Source organism: Diceros bicornis, chromosome 40 (assembly GCF_020826845.1).
Source record: "Diceros bicornis minor isolate mBicDic1 chromosome 40, mDicBic1.mat.cur, whole genome shotgun sequence".
Lineage (NCBI taxonomy): Eukaryota > Metazoa > Chordata > Mammalia > Perissodactyla > Rhinocerotidae > Diceros > Diceros bicornis.
This window is the reverse complement of record NC_080779.1, coordinates 19,000,696-19,022,611: the sequence shown is the minus strand read 5'-3', so window position 1 is coordinate 19,022,611 and position 21,916 is coordinate 19,000,696. Positions and strand designations below refer to the sequence as shown.

General features: G+C 49.5%; 1 protein-coding gene across 2 annotated transcripts in view; it reads right to left on the bottom strand.

Moving 5' to 3' along the window:
* Positions 1–1,535: 1,535 nt before the first annotated feature.
* The window catches only part of FBLN7 (fibulin 7), a 41,337-nt gene continuing 20,956 nt past the window's right edge, over positions 1,536–21,916 (bottom strand). Inside the window, exons 3-8 of one of the 2 annotated variants that reach the window (XM_058534610.1) lie at positions 18,110–18,280; positions 8,763–8,888; positions 6,439–6,579; positions 5,260–5,397; positions 4,318–4,456; positions 1,536–2,923 (exon numbers count right to left, since the gene is read on the bottom strand). In XM_058534610.1, coding sequence (XP_058390593.1) covers positions 2,551–2,923; positions 4,318–4,456; positions 5,260–5,397; positions 6,439–6,579; positions 8,763–8,888; positions 18,110–18,280 — 1,088 coding nt within the window. In that variant the 3' untranslated portion in view covers positions 1,536–2,550. The remainder of the gene's footprint in view (positions 2,924–4,317; positions 4,457–5,259; positions 5,398–6,438; positions 6,580–8,762; positions 8,889–18,109; positions 18,281–21,916) is intronic. The other variant, XM_058534611.1, reaches the window with a different exon arrangement.

Below are 21,916 nucleotides of genomic sequence, written 5' to 3'. Positions count from 1 at the left end.
AAACAGAGAGGACAGAGGAACATGTTAAAAGACACTACAGAGATGCACTCGGGAAAACCCAGACTGTGAGAAATTCTACAGGACAAAGGACCCAGTACTCTGTCTTCTAACAAGCCTCCAGGTTATTCCATTATAGGCTGAAATGTGAGATTAAAGGAAACTTAAGAGGCATATCAACAAATTTCAGAACATGGACCTAATTCAAATGAAGAAATCATGAGGCACTCAGAAATTTGAACAATGACTGAATATTTGAAGGTATTAAGGAATTATTGCTAATTTTTTAGGTGTGATTGGTATTGAGGTTATGCTTTTTAAAAAGTCCTTATTGTCTAGAGATACATGCTGAAATCTTTACAGATGAAGTGATACAATGTCCAGGATCTACTTCAAAATCATCATAGGGTAGAGTGACAGTAGAGAAGAAAAAAGATTGTGTTAATTATTGAAGCTGGTGAATCCGACATGGAGTTCGTTATACTAGTCTCTCTATTTTTCTATATGTTTGCAACTGTGCTTAATAAAAATTTTAAAAGCCCCCTGCCTAAGAACATAAAACTATATTACCTTGAAGGGGATGCAAATTAATACCTGTTAACTATTAGCTCCTCGGACTTAGCACAGACTAGAACTCTGAAAGGACGAAGGAGAAGTTGGTTTCCACAGGGGAAAGTGAATTGAGAGGGTATAGAGAACACGATATTACCTAGGGAGGAAGGGCCCAGACATAATCCACAATCCACAGTCCCAAGCAGTCAGACATTCATATGTTTGTGCTGTGGGGACTGGGGCTCAGTCCCAGTGTGGGATTTCATAAATGGGAAGCAGGTTTGATGATGGCAGATCTCGGTGATGCAAACCACTGCTTTCGACTGTGCCTGGTTGGCATCCAAGTCATCATTATATACCAGGTTAGATGGGGCACCTGTTCTGTAGACCCCAAAATCACTCCTCACCTGCTGGGAGGTAAGAGGCTTGTCCCTCCGAACCACCCCTGCCCCCAGCAGGAGGGAATAGCACACCGCTGTGAAATCTCACTTTCAGGAACACGGCCAGGCCCTTGGACTCTCCCATCTGGTGTTCTGCACAGGGTACAGGCAGGCTTCTGACCTGTCACAGCACGAGTTGGAAACACAAGGCTTTGAATGATAGTTTTAATAAAGTCTTGTAACAACCCAGAAAAGCAGATTTGCGGGCCCTTGTTCTGTTGCTGGTGACATCACAGCTGAGCCCGATGTCAAGAGAAGAAAAATTGCCAAAGCAACTCTTGACTCTCTCACCCTTTGTCTGACAAAATAAGACAAGCATGGGTGTCCTAGAAACCACCTTGATATAGGGCTTGATCACTAAACTGGCAACATACTTCCTCTGGTTCCATCTCATACCAAGGCAAATACAAAGAATTTTTACATAAAATGTGTGTGATGAAATCTCACCAGTAGATTAGCATATATTTGGATACCGAAACTTCCTCAGAGCTCAGTGGGCTTCTAGGTTTTAACTTGAATGGTTTCCCCTACCCCTCCCCACCCCACTCCCAGCCCCAGCCAGTGTTTTCTTTCTTCAGTCACCTGGAGGGCATCATCCCTTGGCTCTTCTATCAGAAGTAGAAGGCCCTGGAATGAAGGCAATTCAAGCACTTTCTTAAACTCTCCATGGCCAGATGTCACCTTACCAATCTCCCATTCGGCCAAGCCACATTTCTATTGGTGGAGCAATCCTAGCATCACCTGTGTTTTCTTTCTTATTCCTTTATCCCAGTGGATCCAGCCTAGACAGGAAGAGAGCCAGGTATCCTCTCCTAGAAGGAACTAGGCTAGCTCATGTTCAGGGACAGGCCAGGTGGCCAGGGGGGAGCAATAGACTATTTCTCCAGTTATAGACCAGGCTATGTTTTGAGATATGATTTCTCAAAAGGGAATTAATTCAGGCAGAATCTATGCTTTAATGTTGGTTCCTTTGTCTAGAAGAATCTGCGTGGGGGTTCCAGGCCCTGCCGTGGCTCTCTGATGAGAAGGCTGGCAGGCATGTCACAGAGGGGAATGCAGACAAGAACAACATGCTGGGTCGTGGCAGGAGACCCACCCCCTGTGCCACAGGGACAGGGCATGACTGAGCCCTCAGCATGGCTAGAACTACTTCATAACAAGGCTTGACTATAACAATACAGGAGGACTGACAATCATTTCAGACACATACCATGAGCTTTTCCCTCCCAGCTAGTTCAAACTCACAATGCTATCCACACAGCATTTTGAAAAGTTGCCCATTCCCCTGTAAAAAAGATTCAAGAAAGTTAGTGCATAATCTAAGGGAAGGCCCTTAAAGGAGGAAAACATGTGATGGCAGCAGCTTGGGTCTTGTGGCTGCCCTTGTGTGTCACTCCATGGGACAGCATGCAGCACTGCCCTAGAAACCTGGGTGAACAGCAGGTGGGCAGGGGCCAGGTGGGCTAGGGAGAGATGTCTGTCGCAGTCAGTGCCCACAGCTGTGTCTTTGGGGAAGAGAAATGAGCCCAGATCTCTGTACCCCTGTGCCCTCATGGCACCCTTAGAAGTCATAAGGGGACACGAAGATGGTGACCTTGGACACGTGGTTGGCCTGGAAGGAGCGGTCCAGGTATTCTGACATGTCAACGTCCACCTCTAGTGTCTGAGGCCCCTCCAGGGTCTGGATCAGGATCAGCTCCCCCGTCTGCCGGTCTGAGCGCTGCATCACAAAGTGGCCGCGGCTGTTTCCTCCCACGATCCCAAACCGCAGGCTGTTGGGTCCAGGTCGGCCAGGGGCTGAGGCCGTGGCCATGCGGAAGAGCGTGATGGGTGTCTTCAGGTTGGAGGGCAGAGAAAGGTAATGGAAGGAGATGGTCTTGGGCAAATGGCGGCAGGGTCTGCTGTCCATGGGGCAGGGGTTTCGCTCACACTGGCTGGAGCAGAGAGGCAAAATGTAGGGAGTCAGCCTTTGGGAAACCCAGGAGGGCCTGCTCTGACCTGGCTTGTCTGCCCCATCACCCAAGTGACCCTTCCCAGCTACAGGTCCCTCACCACAGGTGCTCTGGAGCTACAGGCAAGTAAGTGTGGCTGGTGTCGGGTGTGGCCAGGGCAGAGGGGCTCCCTTGACCCACCTGTATAGGTATGCATGTGTGTGTGTGTGTGTGCATATATATTTATGTATGCTGTTACTATAGTTTTTCCAGAAATATAAAGCTGGGGAAGATTAAATAACAATGGTGCTGGTATTCAAACCAGATGCCCCTTCTACATGTGCTGAGACCTCTCTCAGTAACAGCGGGACCCTAGCAGTTAGCTGGCAACTGGAATGTGGTGCTCCCCACGTGGTGAACTTGCAAACACCCCATGTTTATTCTTAAAGCAGGAACCCCTGTCCTCCTTAGCCAGGGTCAGGGTCTTGTGGAAGTGTTTTTGATACTTCTCTATCTTACCCAGCATAATACTCAGATGCCATTTAGTATATTTGGTGACTCGAGTCATCACAGTTATGCAGGTTGAATATCACATCTGGCTGTTAAACAGGGATGTCCCCAAAGCCTATGACATACAGGTCCCTCTGTCCCTTCGCTCAGTGACTCTTGAAGGTCCTGGCGTCCTCACTCTCAGTGAATAACTGCCACTGACTTCCTCGCTGCTTCTAATCTGCTCTAGCCCAAACAGCCATTCAAGGATCTGAGTTTGTCAAGTCATTCATTCTAATGACAATGCTAAGGCTCTTGTGATCTCTTTTTTCAGAAGAAAATACATAGACTTTGTGATAGTTGTAGTTATTCTCCTTAAAGGCCTGTCTTTCATATTTTGGAAAAAAAAAATCTCTATTAGGTGCTGAGGTTACTAGAGGTCGAACTTCCCAGTACCAGAGGAAAAGCAGAGTGATATAATGCCAAGTGTACAGGATATGCAGTGTGACTGGGGTCTACTAGTTACTAGCTCTGTGAACATGTGAAAATGATCCTCTCCCAAATCTGTGTGATATACACCTGCCTCCTGATAACGTCACCACCACGGTCTTCCCTCCAGTGGCCCTCCCTGACAGTGCCATCATCCTCCATGTCAGCAGGGGAGTCCTTGGAACATCACTCCTATCAGGGCAAACTGGGTTCTTACTGCACAAAGCAGCAGTGCCTTAAATGCAACCACTTAAGTAAGCTCAGAGAAGCCAGACTCCCAGCTCCCTGTCTTTCATCTTTCCTTGGACATAACTGTACCCTATCCCAAGAACCTCTGGGAAGAATCCGGCCCAGCCACCCTGGGAGGCCTGGGTGAGGGATGTTTGTGCCCAGCCATGGGTGGCCCCGGCTATACTCACAAGGGAGATGTCTTCACGTAGCTCACGTTGCTGCTGCCCTCGGGGCACTCCGGGCTGACGCACTGGAAGCCTCCACCGGTGTTGATGCACAAGGTCCCCCGGGGACACACGTGCTGTGGGCTCACACACTCATCGACATCTGAAACACGGGACACCCAGTGAGGGTGAAGATCCCCCGACGTCCCCTCCATCTCTGACAGGGCCACATGAAAGGCCCTGCCGGGAACTGGAATGAGGTGCTCCACACATGGTGAGCTTTCCAAATACCCAACACTTCTTAAAATAGGAAACCCTGTCTTCCCTAACCGTTTCAAATCCAGGTCTTTCGGAAGTGCTGCAGAACCATGCTGGGGAACTCCCCTCCCTGGGATCCTGTCCTCCTTCCCCGGGGTATGACAGGTTACAGAGGTGCTGGAGAGCACACATGGGTGTTACCAATCACAACGCTTCTCTCAGATCTGCTCCTCCTCAGCCAAAGTGCCCTAGAGTCTTCCCTCCATGGCTACTGTCACGCCCTTTGACTCAAATCTTCCTGAAAGCCTTCCTACTCAGCCTCACCCCATAGGCCGCATGCAGACATCCTCCTTCTCCTTTGTATGAGTTCTCTGCTCCCTTCACATGTGAGTTCCCCAGCTGGAGGCTGGGTTTCTTCCCAACCCCACACAGTCCTACCCAGGCCTTCACGAATACTTGTGGGATGGATGGACGGATGGATGGCTATCTGGATGCCTTCTCCCCAGATTACTCACTACTCTGAGCCCTGTAGTGGAGCCCCACTAGGATGTCACTGGGGAACCCTCTTTTCTCTCACATTCCATGTCAGCCCATCGAGGAGTCCTCTGCCCTCTCTCCTTCTCCTCTAGTAGTTCAGAGGCATTGTCTGGTATCAGCTGGGCTCTCTCCAGCCCCACAGACGCCTGCCTCTGCTGCAGTCTCGCTCACCCTCACAGCTCTTCCCATCGGCCAGGGTCCGGTATCCACTGGGGCAGGCACAGCGGTAGGAGCCCGGGGTGTTCACACAGGCATGCATGCAGAGCCGGGGGCGCCCCTCCTGCCCGTAGAGCTCGCATTCATTCACATCTGGGGACAGAAGTGCCCAGTATGACTCCAGGAGCCATGCAGCGGGTGTCCACCCAGGACGGCTGTGCCTCCATTCCTGGGGGCAATGGCAGCTGTGTCACCATCTCTGACAGCTGTGGCTAAGTGGCTGGGTCTGGTGCAGCCACGAAGCCCTATCCCCAGCAGAGCACTCAGAAGAGGAGCAGGCATGCTCCCCTTCCTCCCAAGCCACGGGCCCACAGGGCTGAAGGGAGACGTGAGGGAGCTGGTAATGGTAGACCCTAGGTGGGCTCCTCTGTCTATGGCCAAAGACTAACCGGGGAGACCCTGCAGAGGCTGCAAATCAGGCCCGCCAGCCCTGGGAGCAGGGCTCCGGGCTGCAGACCCAGACTCCCGGCCTGGTTCGCAGCCCTGTGTCAACTCTCCTCTTCTTTGGCCTCATCTTTGGGCATGGCCTAAGAGGGTCTCATTTCTGCTGCTGTAAAATGATGCTGTTAGTACCAACTGACTGATTCTCAGGCTTGAACCCGCTGGTTTGACTTGTCTTCAGAAGGAACTTTGGTAATCAGGAGAGGTTAGCAAAAGTGGGTCAGTCAGTAAAGTGAAACTGAGAGGGGACCAGGGAATGAGTCCCAGACCCCTGCGCAGCTCCGGGGCCTGTCTGCTGTTCAAGCTCCCCGCGGCCGCCCGCCCATGTGGTTCCAGCCAAGATCGAGGGGGTGAGGGGGCTCAAGGCTCTTCTAGACGAGTGAGCATGGCTTGGGTGGAGACCCTCTCAGATTCTGACATGGGGGCGAGCCTGGGCTGCTTTCTCTACAGTCTTGCATTCTTCTGACCGCTGATGTCTAGTCTTAGCAACCATTAGGTCAACAGTTACTTACCTAAAACGCAAAGTAGGTGGGGCTGTCTGAGCTGGGCCCAGGAAGCCGCCCCACCTGCCCCCTGTACCCTGGGCGCGAGGGCTGGGTGCGCCCAGAAGCAAGGGGGCCGCGGGTGGGAGCCCCTCGCCCTCCGGTGTCCTCCCGCCTCTGTGCCCCCGCGCCCCCCACAGCCCGCGCCTACCCTGGCACACGCTGTCGCCGGCCGCGGCGCCGCTCAGGTGGAATCCGGCCTCGCAGCTGCAGTGCTGCGTCCGCTCCACCTGCGCGCAGCGCGGCGCGCGGCTGAAGGCGGGGTCGCCGGCCACGCTGCCCTCGGGGGCGGCTGCGGGGAGAAGACACCCTCAGGGCCGGGCCCTGGCGCACCTGCCGTGGGCCCGACCTTGGGCAGGGGCCGGGAGGAGAAGCAAGACGGGGGCGCGGCCCCTTCACAGAGCTTACTCTGGAGTAGGGAAAGGAAAGACAAGTGATTAACCAAAATCCCAGCAGACGGTCCAGGGCCCACCAAAGGGGGCGGAGGGCAGGGAGCACACCGGCGTATAACGTTGCATGGAAAAAACAGGCCACGCAACTGCACACAGAGAAGGACGGCAGTGATGTTAAATCCACGTTTTCACTTAAAAAGGCTTAACACCAGAATGCTAACAATGATCACTGAAGTTTAAAACCGTAGAGTTTAAAACACGATTTTTCTTCATTGTATTTTTTATACTTTTCTAAAGTGTCTAAGCTTTTTTTTTTTTTAACCAAGAACATAAATCAATTTTCTTATCAGAAAAACAGTGTCAGTTTTTCGAAGTTATCAAAGGATTGAGAACTCTCATATGGTTTGGGGAGACTGTAGAGAAACGAGTGATAAAAGGAATCAGTTGCACAAGGGGACACATACTGTATGATTCCACTTATATCAGATTCTTAGAGACAGAAAGCAGAGTGGTGGTTGGGGGAGGTTGGGGAGAGGGGGAATGGGGAATCAGTGTTTCAAGGGCAAGAGTTTCAGTTTTGCAATATGAAAAAAGTTCTGGAGATGGATGGTGGTGATGGTTGCACAATAATGTGAAGGTACTTAATGCCGCTGAACTGTACACTTAAAATAGTTTAAATGGTAAATTTTGTTATGTATATCTTACTGTGATAGGAAAAAAAAAAGGTGACTGGATTAAAAAAAATAGTAATCAGAGAGAGGCTCCCTCGAGGACCTGCAAAGACATAGGCAGAGCTGATAAGGAAGGCTCCAGGCTGAGGGACCAGATGAGCAAGCGCCCAGGCATTTGCTGGGCTGTTCATGGATACTGTGAGGACATGTGCTGACTTCAGATGTGCCTGCTCACTCCCTCCTTCCCCTTCCTGGTGGGGATGCCTGTCATGGGGATACTTTAGGTCTAAAGTGCCCCCTGGACCTGAGGAACAATTGCCTGAAGGTCCTGACAGCAGAAGCCCTAACGTGGGGTTTAGAACACTCAGTGTCCAGGACTAGAAATTTGGAGTGGAAAGGGGGCCCACTTCTTTTTCCTTCTTGTTTGTAGGGAGCAGGAGAGGCAGTGGGGCTGCCAAGAAGGTTCTGCCTCTGGCCTCTGTTTTCACAGAGAGCAGCCTCAGGAGCTGTCAGCGGGCCTCTGGGCTCCCAGGGAGGAGGGCCTCATGCTGAGAAGGCGCCCCAGTTGAACAGAATCAAGACACATTAAGGAGCAAATCTCTGGGAGCAATATTTAAAACTGACCTTGGGCTGGGTCCAATGCAAGGATAGCAAGTATCGACAAAGCTTCACCTCTCTGGACACTATGCTAACTACCAACTCCTCCTCCCCACACTGAGATTCCACACAGAAATCAAGACGACCAGACAGGCCCAGACAGGACACTCCAGGCTTTTCTGGCCAAGGAACAGAACGTCTTTTGGATTTGACTTTTTATATAAGAAACTTTGGTTGCAGTATAGTATGGGAACCCCCACCCAGCCCCCATGGATTCCTTATCATTGGATTTTCTTGCCATCTGCAAAAATAGCCACTGTGTGACTTCTAGACCTGCTGGCCGGGGATATATTGGGACTCAAGATGTGGCTAATAACCTCATCACCAGTCAAATGTCCAGTATCCAGGTCTGAAAATACTTTGGTCTGTATCAATAATAATAACTTTGCAGGATGCGATGGGAGCGTTTGAAAGGAAGCTGTTCTGCTGATCTGCAGAGGAAATGTCGACCAAGCGAAGGTGGCAGCAAGGGAACTTCTCTGCCAAATTCCCAGTCTGGGGAGTTTTCAGGTTGGGAGTCAGTCCTTCCACTTGCATTTTCTTCCATAAGAATGATCAAAACTCTGGTTACACAAGAGAGCTAAACTCCATCCCAAATAACCACCTCAAGGAACCAGTGGGATCAATGGATGAAAAGCCCACGTTTCCAGGTGGGGAACTGAGCTCCCCACCTGTCTGCATTTAGTGGCCCACCACCAGGGTCCTCCTCTCTCTGCGGTGGAACATCCTCACCCAGTCCCACAGCAGCTACGTACCAGTCTGGGCCTGATGCTGACAGCGGCTCCCAGTCCTTCCTGGAGGACAAATGCATTTGTACTGGTTGATTCCTTCTACACATGTCCCACCATTTTGACAAGGCTGGCTGGAGCATTCACTGATATCTAGGAAAATAAATAATTTTCAAATACAAGTATGTGAGTTCCAATTCTAAAACAAACAAACAAAAAGCAAAGATAGGTTAACTTTCTTTACATCGCAGGATGACTCCAGCTTTCCACCTCCCTACTCTGCCCTTGCCACTGTGCCCACAAGCAAGAGCTGGGAGGGGGGCAAGGGGGCTGAGATGTAGCCCACCCCCCATTCAGCAAACCACATACCCAGGCACACACTGTGCCCACCTGGAGCTCTGCCTGCGGGAGCTGGTCCATAACCCCTCCGTGCTCCTCCCAGAGGCAGCATTTTCCAAGTGTAGACAGCTGTAGCCGGGCAGAGTCAGCTACCTGTGGGCATGTTCCCACACTGCCTTTGAGTCAAGCCCTACTGCCCCCCAACTCTGCCCCTATCAGCCCAGATAGAACACCTTTTTTTTTTTTTAATTTTTATTTATTTTTTCCCCCAAAGCCCCAGTAGATAGTTGTATGTCATAGCTGCACATCCTTCTAGTTGCTGTATGTAGAACACCTTTTAAACAAGAACTCAATTCAGTGGAGTTACAAGAGGGAAGGATGGCCCATCGGAATGTCCAGAGATGGAGAAAATCAGCTCTCTCCAAATTCCCACGCAGAAGCCTTCCTGTGCTCAGCATTTCCTATGCAATCAAGGAAGTTTCTCTTTCTTAATGTTGGAAAGGGAAATGTTCCTTGCTCATAAACGCAACAGTCCTGTGGAAAAGCTATTTCTAGAGAGATGCATATTTAAAAGTTTAACAGGTTTTCTCTGTGTGGTAGAATTACAGGTAATTTTTCTTTGTTTATTTACACATTTTTGTACTCTTCTATTTTTCCAAAATCAGCGTTTATAAATTTTCTAATGAGAAAAAACGAGTTTTTAAAAACCTCAGGCCACATCAGCTTATGAATTCCTTAAGCCCAGTTTTAATGCACAGAACACAGGCCGTTTCCACCAGAGAGAGGTTTTTCAGTTCACTGACTTGACCACAGCATCTTGGGAACAAAACTGGAAACATCTCCTGTTGGCATAAGAACATCCTGTCCTGCTGTGTCTATCAAGAGGAAGAAAAAGGTGCTTTGCTCCTGATGAGAACAACAGCCTGGCTGTGGGTGGGCTGGCAGGGACTTCGTCTTCCCTTCAGCCTCCTTGTGATTAGGATGTTATGTAGACAGTTACATGGTTTCCATTATCAGAAAGGACCCAGACCATCCAGATGCTACTTATGAGGGGGAAGGAGCCATTTCAATTTCTCAGTAACCTCCACCTGGTTGCGCTCTCCCTATACATTCTGCTTTCAGATGACCTGTTTCCAGGAATGTGTCTGGAATGACACCGTATACAAATGCCACAGAGCTTGAAATTCCTGTTTCTACCCATTGTCCAGCCCCATCATTGCTCACCAGGGGAGTCTGAAAGTGGGCAGACCACTAGGCCATGAAGTTGTGGGCAGACAGCCAAAAACTGTGAACACTTGTATCTTTCAGTCTGGCCACAGTGGGACCAGCACCATTGTCTCTCCCCCACTGGGCCTCCAGTGGAAGGCACTGGGCCTGGCCGTGCCTGGCTGATGTGAGTGGGGGGTGGGGTGGGGGTCATAAGCTCCACAGAGAAATGGTGCCCCTGGACCCTGTGCACTGTCTCCCCCTCTGGATCTTGTTGCCTAGGATTTTCATTTCCACACAGGCTCTGTACAGACCTCTTTGTTTCTTATCTTGATGTGCTGTCAGGAGCATTCCCTGGCCTCATGCCCAGTCCTGGCATCCCGTCTGTGTCCTGAGTGAGGTACAGTTGTCATCACATCCACACCTGTCCAGGCTATGGCATTTAGTTAAGTGCATAGAGACCTATGAGCCGTCAAGAGGGCACTGGCAGAGGCTGCAGGAGAGGCTGGCAGCCAAAAGCATGGATGGTAATTCTGTTTTAATCTCCTGTTGCGTGAGCACCTACTACTTCCCGGGAACTGAGCTAAGTGTTTTACGTGTGTGATCTGATGTTTTTTCTTTTATTTCTAATTCGTTTTGTCATCTCGTTTCAATTTTCCATTTCTCCAATCATCTCATTTCTGAGGTTTTCTAATTTTTTTGTCTTTTAAAAATTTCTTTCAGCTTGTTTGGAAATACTAGGTTACGGTTTTCATCTGTTTTATGGGCACATCTTTCTGGCATTTCTTCATTGTCTATATAGACTATTTTATTTTTTCTTATAATATTGGTAAGGGATTTGACAAGAGTCCTTTTCTGTTACTTATATTTAAGTGAAACAAGTTTTCCCATATGGCTTTTCTAACTTCCTGAATCTCCGTCTCCCACTTCTGTGGTTTCCGATGTGGTGCTCACACTTCTTCAGCTCTGACATTTTGCTCTCCTCTCCCACTTTTCTCTGGACCATCTCTTTCATTTGCCCCTATTTTCCTTGTTGGGTTCAATTTAGATTCTCCTTCCATTAGAGCCTCCTCAATATTCAGGTTTTGTCCTAGAAAGTTTGAGAATTCCTGGGGGCCAGACTGCTCCAACAACTGAAACTTCCTATTGAAAAGATGAACCCTACACCTGGGAAAATTGGCCCAGGAAGGCCAGTACTGAGACAGATCCTGATAAAATTATTGGATTTTAAAGAAAAAGGAAAAATCCTTTGGGCCTCCAGGCAAAAAGACCAAGATACTTACAATGGCTACAATGGTATCAGTTAAAACAGAAGACATAGAGGAACACGTTTAAGATACACAAGAAAAGAAAACGGGAGACAGGTATTTTATGTCCAAACAAACTGACATCCAGTGGTAAATCTGCACACTGTCTGAATGTGGAAGAAGTTGGGGAACTGCCCCCCTGAGTCCCTCTTAAGGAATCGACTGGAGAGATGTCCACCTGAGGATGGCCGTGTTGCTCACCAAGGTGCAGCATCACAAAAGAGATGACTGACAGTCTTGCCCAAACAAAACAAAAGTCTCACCTGAATCTGATCAAGCCTCTGGAGTTAGCTACCAGAGTTATAAGAAATACAGAGACCAGAAGATCATGTTAAATGACCCCAAAGGGACGCAGTTATTAGCAAAATCGAGGCTGTGGGAAACAACACACTTTCTTCAACAAATAAACTGCAAAGGAATGACATGGTGGTGGGGAAGAAGACTATTTAATAGACTAATTTAATATTTAATAAAGATGTAAGAGACATATCAACCAATTGTAAAAGTATGCAACTTATTTGGACCCTGGTTCAAACACAGTGTTAAAAATATGTGCGATAATTGGAGAAATGTTTACTCTGACCAGGTATTTAATGATATTAAGGAATTTGCTGTGTCGATAATTATTGGGTTATGAGTACATGGTGGTCATTATACTATTCTTTCTACTTTCATGTGTTTGAAGTTCTCCATAATGAAAAATGTTTTAGATTGCTTGTCTTGGCATAATTTATGATTATGCAAACTTGGAAACAATAGAGGAATAGTTAAGTAAAGTATAGAAGAGCCCTTATGAGGAAGTGCTTCATAATCATTAAAAGTTTTGTTTAGAAAGAAAAGTTAATGGAGATTTGCTTGTGTTAATACCTATACACAGATGATACTGAATATGTAAAACTTGCATATATATGCTTAGATAAAAGTTTGGAAGGAAATTCATAGTTTTTAAATGTAATTCCTCATTCATTCATTCATTCAATCATTTGGTAAATCAGCCTGCCAGTGAGTTACTCAGTAACTATTTATTAAGTGGCTACTATACCAAAGGCAGCTCTTTCTACTCAAATCCTTTCTAAAAGGTGTCTGAGGAAAGGCCTCATGACACAGACGGTGAGTGAACTGGAGCTGTGCTCTCTTCTGACGCAAAATAACCTTCCAGACACCCAGCCCGGTGCCACGACCCAGCTTTTCCACAGTCTCCTTGTGTTTTGTCTCTGCGGACCCTTCTGTCTCCCCTGCCCTCCTCCATCTGACATCTCACGGCCCCTCGGGTCTCGATTCTGAACCACTTCTTTTCTATCTCTACCCTCTCCTCTCGGGTGCTCGTCACCATCCACGGATTCAAATATGTTATGCCAATAACTCCCAATTGCGTATATAACTCCCAACTGACGCTCCTTCACCCTTGAGCTCCAGACTTTCTGTCCATCCGTCCACCCGACATCTCTGTTGGGAAAGGCAGCCTCATGCATGTGGTCTTTCCACCCCCACTCAGCCAAATAAGAATGGGCCCTGGGCCTGGAGCACTTCCTCAACGTGAGATGAAGAGCCACACAGCCTGTGGCGGGTGTACACCTTGTGTGGGAATGTCTTTCCCTGTTGCACGCTCAATGAGCACTCTTTTGTTCTGCTTACATGCGTATGTTGTAAGCAGAACAAAAGGTAGCCCTCGGGCACACCCTCAGCCTTCAGTATTTCAGACTCCATGGGGAAGGGGTTGGGGTCCTTCCACTGCAGCACAAGAGGGGTACACACAGGCGATTTGCCCTGTGTTAGCTGTGGAGAGAGACCCACTGGCCACGTGTCCGACACCCACCACCGAAGCTGATCTTGCTCTGTCTGTTCTCTGTGTGAGTGAAGCGCCCTTCCATCCAGGGCCCAACCTCATTGTGTTTTCCTTGGCGACTCCAATACCAAGACACAGTGGGCAGAAGTGTCTGGAGTCCTTGGGATTGGTAACCAGCGCACTGTGTCTGCTCCCTTGGGATAGATAACCGGTGCACGGTGTTCTGCTCCAGGATCTCCACAGGTTGAATTAACGGATCTCCACTGGGATGTGACACAGACATTTTAACTGAACGTGTCCAAAATGGAAGTCTGACCAATGACTCCCACACAGATTGTTTAAAAAGAAACCTACATCTGTCGCTCAGTCTTCATTATCTCTGTAAGCGACACCATGCAGTCCATCACCCAAACCGGAGTCTGGGAGCCTTGACTTCTCTTCCGTGCTCACAGCCCACATGGGATAGCAGCAAGCTCCAGGAGTTCTGTCTCTAACTCTACTTTCAATCTCCGCTGCCATATCCCTCCCCTGGACTTCTCCAACAGCCGCTGGAGTGGCTTCACGGCTCCCATTCTTGTTGCCTCCGGTGCACTCCCTACACAGCAGCAACACACACATCCAATTACCACTTCTTAAACCTCTTTATTAAACCTGCTTATTGTGCTTGGAACTAAAATCCTACTGCCTGTATGGCCTCCGTGTCTTCACGAACTGGATGGGTGTCTCTCTACCTTGCCTTGCCCACTCAGCTCACACACTGCTCCAGCAACAAGGTGGGATTTTCATTTTTATATTTTATCTTTTCATTTCTTCAAACATGCCAAATTCTTCCCTTCTTCAGGGCCTTTGCACATGTTACTCCCTCTTCCTGGAATGGCACCTTCCCCATGCCGCCCACCTGCCCGATCGCCACATGACTAGATCCCACTCATCCCTTCAGTCTCAGCATCATTGTTGCCCCCAACTGTTCCTCGCCCCCATGGTATTTATTCTCAGTCCCTTGTTAGATCCCTTCAAAGCACTGACCACAATGTCTATTCATTGACCTTTGTGTTTGGTTACCTGTTTTACTGCCTCCACCTTAGAATGTGAGCCGCACGAGGTTGGGCAGTGTCTTTAGATTCAGTGATGAATCCCTGGCACTTGGCACAATACTTTGTGCATAGACGGTGCTCAATGAAAATTAGCTGAATGAATGAATGAAGGTTAATAAAAAGGGAGAGGGCGGAGATGACTGATAAAAACCATTCTTTTTTACTGGCATAGTGGTAAGGGACAAACGGATTTATTTCTCTCAAGTTTTCTCTTTGGTTACCCATGTTGTCAAAGGGACAAGGCCTGTGGCTATGGTTCCTCCAATTCAGAAAACTTCAAATCTTAAAAACACACCCTTCCGAGACAGAAAGGGATAAAAGGGAAATAATCCAGGAAGCCAAGTGGCTGCTTTCCATTCTGGAGTTCTGGAGCCTACCTCTGCCCGCTTGGTTTTTTAATGGCGCAATTACGTGTAATTTCCTTTCATGCTAAGTTGGGTTCATCACCTTCTTTCCAAGCAGTTGACTGGGGATGGGGTGAGGGGCGGTTATTACCAAGCTGCCAAATTTTTCATGGACACTGACATTTTGAGTCTTGGAATGAATCCCGTGATTAAGATTATTTTCCCCCACTGTGGTCACAACACACAGTGACTAAGATTGCTGATATGGAAATGAAGTGGATGCACACGATAGCTGCTGATGAGAGTCTAGAACCACCCTGAGGTGGGGGGGGTGTCCACTGGACTGTTGAACTCCAGCCATGTCCTGCCCACACTGTTAGTACTGTCACGGTTGGTCACCAAATAGCAGACAGAAGCACCGCTTCTCCCTCTTGACAGGTTTGGGTGGCACCTTACTAGAGACAGCACCCAGTCATCAGATAAATTCCTGCTGAGGACAGAAGTGTCAACCCAGGCACCGTCTACTAACTTGGGGAGAGGTCATGGCCAGCAGCTAGTTGAGCCCCGTGGCTGTGACACATAAGTGTTTTTGTTCCATCACCACCAAAGGTGGTGTAAACCCCCCTGCCCAGTTTACACTTAAAGAGATGAAAAATATCCATCTAAGATTTCAGCATGGACTGGTCACCTGGTCGCCTTGTTCCCTGAACCAATCCTTCTCAGATTTTAGATAGTAAATGTGGCCCTAGTGGAAGTCCAGGGTGGGCTGCACCAAGTGGTCCTCTGGCATGGAGGTCAGGGAAGAAAGACCAATGGCCAGGAAGAAGGCTAAGGGAGAGGGGAGACAAAGAACACAGCAAATCTGGAATGAGCTGGTAAGTTCAAGGGTGAGAATCAGGAGGAGCACTGGGTTAGACAATGGGAAAGGTCAGGAGATGCTGGCCACACTTGGCAGTGGTCCTCCAGGGAAAGTCTGGCTTCACATCTCAGGAAAGGGGACTGCTCAGGGGGACAGGCACCCTGATCCTTGTAAGGGCCAGCTTGGCCTTCCCTTCCCAAAACGTCAGTGCAGGTGGAAGTGAGCACGCACAGGTACGTCTCACCCGGCCAGGGCTGACACACTTAGTCAGCACATGGCCTACTTGTTGACGTTGGCTTACAGCAGGCAGCCATTCTGATTGGTTAGGACCCAAAATACATCAGCACTTCAAAATTTTCAATTCCTTTCTGCTTCTGGCAGTGACAAGAACCTAGAAAATGGTGTTTCTCAAAATTTAGATAATATCAGAGTCATACTAAAAATGCAGATTTCCCAAGTCTGATCCAGAAAGATCTCACCCGACTCAGTAGACCTGTTGAGGCTTCAGAGCCTGCCTTTTACAAGCTTTCTAGGTGACTCTAGAGCACCTGAAAGTTTGAGAACCCCAGCACACAAGTCATGATACAGTGGGACCCTCTTTTCCATTAAGGGGGTCCTGCTGCAGGGAGGCGAGGCACCCATACCTAACTGATGCATGCAAGTTCAAGAGGGAAGTGGGCAGACATGCCCAGGATCCTCTGGGAAGGCATCCTCTTCAAGCTGCTGAGATGGAGCTGGGCCGTGGGGAGCCCTTTGCGTCCCTACCTTTGTCAAGCAACTGTGTGTTCCTTTGCCCAAGCCATTTCTTAAAACTATGTTCCTGAGCCTCTGATGTTTCTAACCTATCTACCTAAAAATGCATTCTTTCAGCTCTCTGACGAACTCATCTTTGCATTTAAACCTCATGATGCTCACTCTACATGGATATAACCACCGAGGACAGAATATGTGGACAATCCCTGAGCAACACACCTGGGTAAAAATGTGTTTCTCCCCGCAGCACTGCCAGGGAGCCCGGGCTGCTGCAGCCCTTCTGAAGAGCAGGATGGCAGCACTCGAGTCAAAGGAAGTGAGCATGCGGCCAACTGCCCCCAACTCCAACCCCAGAGAGCTGGCCCAGAGACAAGGGGAGATCAGAAGACCTTATCCGCACAGTTTGTGGTGGAGGATGATGTGGCCATCAGAGGCAGCTGAGTGCTCTAAGAAAGAAATCAACTGGGGTCTGTAACTCAATCTGTAAGTTAAAAATACAGACACCCAAAGCAATGACAATAAAATGTCATTAGGCTCCCCCTTTGCTGCCAGTTTATCACCCATAAGGTGCTTAACCCGGATGGAGATCTTTCAAGGTCAAGGGTAAATCCAGACACTGGCATTTCCCCTGGTGTGTTTGCGTGTTACACGGCTTATATTTCCTGGTTGGTTCTCAGCCTGGTCTGAGAGCTGGAACCATTAGACCATTGAACCATTGGTCTTCCCAGGAAATGGGAAACGGAAGTCTAGCTCCATGACTGTGGTTCTGGTTGCCCTGTGCTTCTCACGTCAGTCCACACTCATCTTTAGAGATGGCATATTTTCTGATGTTCCTTTATGTTTTCAAGTTATTTTATGCATTCAAAGACCTCTCCATGCTGTTCTTCACAACCTACTTACTTATGGAATATTTACATTTCTCCTTCAACTCTTGGGCTAAAATCATGGACATTCTGCCCCAGCAGACGTCGCATGAAGCCTGCTCTAAAAATGTCTGGTATGCATGATTTTTTGACCATAGATTTTTGAAAAGCCAACACACTATGCGTGCCAAGTCTCATTTTCCTCTACATCAAGAAAGTACTGTTTTCAAGCCTAGCCTTTTCACGCCTCCCTCTCATCCCAATGGTCTCTCCTGGAGCCGTCCACACTAAGTCCCAAAGCAGACACAAAGGACACCTGAGGAATTTCCTTAACCCTACAGGTCACTAACAGCCTCACAAACAAACTGCAGCCCCAGGAAAGAGCAGCCACGAGGAACGCTTCCCTGGAGGACCTCCCTCGTGTCCCTCCCCCCAACGCACAGAAGTACCCCAACGTCGGTAAGAGCAGAGTGAGGTGTTGAGGAACATAGACTCTGGGGTCAGAGTGTCTGGGTTTGAATCAGCTCAGCCTGTCCCCCAGCTGTGTGGCCTTGGGCAAGTCCCTTCACCTCTCTGTGCCTCAGTTTCCCCATATGCACAACAAGACTAAATTGTTGGGAGGGTTTAGTGAGCTCAGGCGGATAGAGGCCAGCCCAGGCCTGGCGTGGAGGTGAGTCATCAGACACAATGGCCACTGTTCTGCGGTTGAGGAATGGTGGAGGGATCAGGCAGAAAGTGTCCCACAGAATGACCCTTTCTATCCAGCAGACCCCTGTGGGGCTTCAATGGGTCCAGCGCAGGGGGATGGGAAGGAGGGACGTACCTTTACAGTGGGGCTGCTCCTCCGTCCAGGTGCCGTTGGGAAGACACACCACGCTGCTGGGCCCAACCAGCCGGAACCCAGGGTTGCAGGTAAAATGGACTTCGTGATCCACTAAATACTTGCTTCCAAACTTTTTGCCATCTGGAGGGGCGTTCAGAGCAGGGCAGGAAACTGTAAGAGAAAAGGAAGGCTCAGAACCATTTAGACATCGCTCTCAATTACAAGGCTTCTCATCTGTAAGCGCCCCTCTGTTGAGGGCCTACTCCAGGCTGTGCACCAGGCTGGACGTGTTAAATGCGATGTCTCATCGAATCCTCAAAGCACTCTTGGGCATGGGTAATACATGCCCGCTTAGTGAACGATGGGGAGACCGCGGCTCAGAGACACCGAGTGTTGTGCTCGGGGCCTCGCAGCGAGAGAGGGTCAGAGCTGGGACTCCCCGCCGGGGTGGCTGACCCACCCACTGGCGCTGCTTTCTCGGAGCTCCAGCCACTCTGGGTTTCCTTAGGTCTCCTAACAGGTCGGCCTCGGCCCTACCTCCAGGCCTTGGCTTTTGCCCTTCTGTCTGCCTGGAATGTTCTCTCCCCAGAACTTCTCATCTTCGGCTCCTCCTCACTCATCAGGTCTCAACTTGAATGCCACCACCTCCCAGAATGTTCTCTGACCACCAGGCTTAGCGAACACCTCCTCAAGACACTCTCTAACCTATGAGCTCACTTCGCTTTCTGCCTAGCCTTTGTAACCCTTGGAGATATCTTATTGACGTGTTTGTTTCCATATTTGCTGTCAGTCTCCTCCCTCAGAATGCAGCTCGAGAGGGCAGGGATGACGCCTGGCCTCGTGTGCCTGCTGCATCCCCGGCACCAGCCCGGTGCCTGGCACAGAGTGAGTGCTCAATAAGAAACTCTTGCCCAAAGGAATGAATGAAAAATTATTTATTGAGTCCTTACTAAGTGCCAGGCACTGTATTAGGTGCTTGGGATAATCAGTGAACAAGATAGATAAAACCCAGCTTTCAGGAAGCCCCTTCTAGCAGGGGAGACAATTGATAACAGAGATCCATAAGCAAATGGCAGAATGTGATAAGTGTCATGTAGAAAATGAAAGTAGGGTCTGGTGCTGGGGATGCCAGAGGAGGGGTGCCATTGTGAGTAGGTGGTCAGGGTTGCCTCACTGGAGCAGAGTTGAAGAAGGTGATGGCATAACCATGCAGATAGCTGAGGGAGACTGAGGGAACAAGCCAGTGCAAAGGCCCTGAGGTGGGAGTGTGCCTGGCAGGTCTGAGGAATGTCAAGGAGACCATGGTGACTGCGGTGAGTGGAAAGTAGTTGGGGATGAAGTCAGAGAGGCACCAGAGGGTGAGAGAGAGCAGTCTGCACAGGGCATCGGAAAGGAAAGAAAAGGCCGTGCAACTTGCTCTCTGCATGAGACGGGGCCATCAGAGGGTTTGAGCGAGGCATGAAGCAACCAACTTGTACATTAACAGCGCCACTGGCTACAGCTTGAGTGTCCAGTGTCAAGTGCGAGAGCGGACAGGAAGGGAAGCAGAACCCAGGGGCATGAGGGAGGCGGCTCAGACCAGCCGGGAGCTGCGAGAGGAGACAGATGGCTTGAACCCTGGCTGTGCTGTGAAGGCAGAACCAACTAGATTTCCTGAAGGACCGCCGTGGGCTGCAGAGAGACAGAGGAGAAGCTCCCATTCCTCCTCTACCTGCAGCTGAGGGCCACACAAGGCGGGCGCTTGTTTAATGAGGGAATGAATGCCCAAAGTCGGGATAGGCTGGGGTTGGAGTTCGTTTAGTTGGAAATTCAGAGGTACTTCTAAAACACTTTAAAGTAAGTTCCAAGCGTCATTTGTAAAAAGGGGTTAGATGAAAACGACGCTGTTGCTTCAACTGTGTAGGCTGCAGCGAGGGAAAGAATCACTCAGCATCCCTCACTCGGGGACCGTCTGCCCACACACTGCTCAGAGGCAGCAGCAGGCTGCTGTGGCTCCGCCCCCATAGCCCCCCTGTGTCCTTCCTGCAGCAGCCGTGGCAGCCTGGCCCGGGGGAGAGGGGCAGGAGCCGGCCCCTCTGGGTATCTCAGTGCCCTAGGGTTACTGGGAACATGTGACCGTTGCTGCATCACGCTCCTTTAGCAAACCTCCCACTCCGCACCCAGCGGTGAGAACCTTGTGAGAAGCGAGCGTCAGCCCCGGCCCGAAGGTCGGGCGCTCCTGGGTTGCTGCCTCACTCCCTGCAAATAAATGACTTTATAGTTCTTTTTAAAAATCGACTACTTTATTGTCCTGAATAGGATTTCAAATGCTTTAGGAGAAAGGAGTAGTGTCTCTTTGGGGATGAGAAATCTTCAAAACTCTCAAAAAAGAAAAGTACCTACTGGAGCAACTCACAGGTCACTCGTACCTGAAGAGGCTGAACGCATCTGGCAATGGCAGGTGCTCAATGAATGTTAGCAGGACTAAAGACTGGATACAGATTGATTAAAAACCAGTTTGCAGTCACTTCCCAAATGGGAGCCACAGGCTTCTGTCCGTTGGAAGGATGTGCCCCTTGGCTGGTTCATTTCACTATGAGCACATCCTGGTGAGTCTACAGGGCCACAGGGAAGGTTCCTGCACCTTCCGGAATGAGGTTAACATGTAAGGAATGAGGTCAGCGGTGAAGCAAGCCTGGTGATTTGGGGACAGGAAGGGAACGGGGCTGCCTGAAGCCGATCAGTCGTGACGTTCCCCGGAAAGAAAGGCTGGGAAAACAGGAGGGAGACACTCAGAACAGAAGCCAGAAAGAGGAAGGCCAAGAATTCTGCAGGACTAGAAATTATCCTTCCTGACTCCCAGCAAATGGCCTTAAAAAAAAAAAAAAGCAAAAGATAATTTTCCCACTACCTGTAATTTGATCTGGGGCAAGCTTCTGGCTCCCCCGCCCCCCCCCCCCGCCCCCGGCACAGGCAGGATCCTGACAGCTGCCTGCACCCTCTTCTCGCCCCGCCCCCCACACACCCAGCCCATGTCCAACACATGGGAGAGACACAATGCACAGTGGCAATTTTTTAAAAAGAGAATTGGCCACTTTAGAAAATCTTGCATGGTTCAGGGAAGAAAGACCCTGAATCTGGGGATAAGAGGATTAGCAATTTAACAATAGCTACCTTTCTGTCTGTACTAGTGGGCAGAGGCCCCTAACACGAGCAGGGCAGTTTTATAAACTATGTCCTGCAGATTCTTCTTTGAAACTCCCAAGGACTGTAGGCAGCTCTGATCCCATGAAAACAGAAAGGATCTTTGGAGTTGAGCCTCTAGCAGGAAAAAAAATTACCAGATCTGGGACCTGCTACTGCTAACTCACTTCTCTTGGCCTCAGTATCCCCATCTGTAGCAGAAAGGAAGGATGTCCTGCTTGCCTCTCGGAGTCTGGCTGTGATGAGCCCCACCAAGGGCTGGGGCCTCACGACGCCTGGAAAGTGTGAGGAGGTTTGGCGGGTAGGCCTGGTTCTGCACCGGAGGAGCCAAGGAAAACAGGAGTCGCCTCAGGGCTGTTGAGACTCTGGATTTGCTACCATAATTTCCTTTTCAGGTAGGAAATCCAACGCCTTCCCAGGAAACTTCATCTCACACAGCAAAGAAGGCCCTTGATGAATGTGTCTTAAGTGAGGAAATGACCTCAGATATTCCATAGACTCATGACTTAGAACGAACAAGGTGACGTCCTGCCTCCGACCCCCATCACCCTGAGGAGAAGCCAGAGGAAACCCAGCTGCCCATTTCTGGGCCTTGGCAGTGGGAGAGCCATTACTGGGACAACC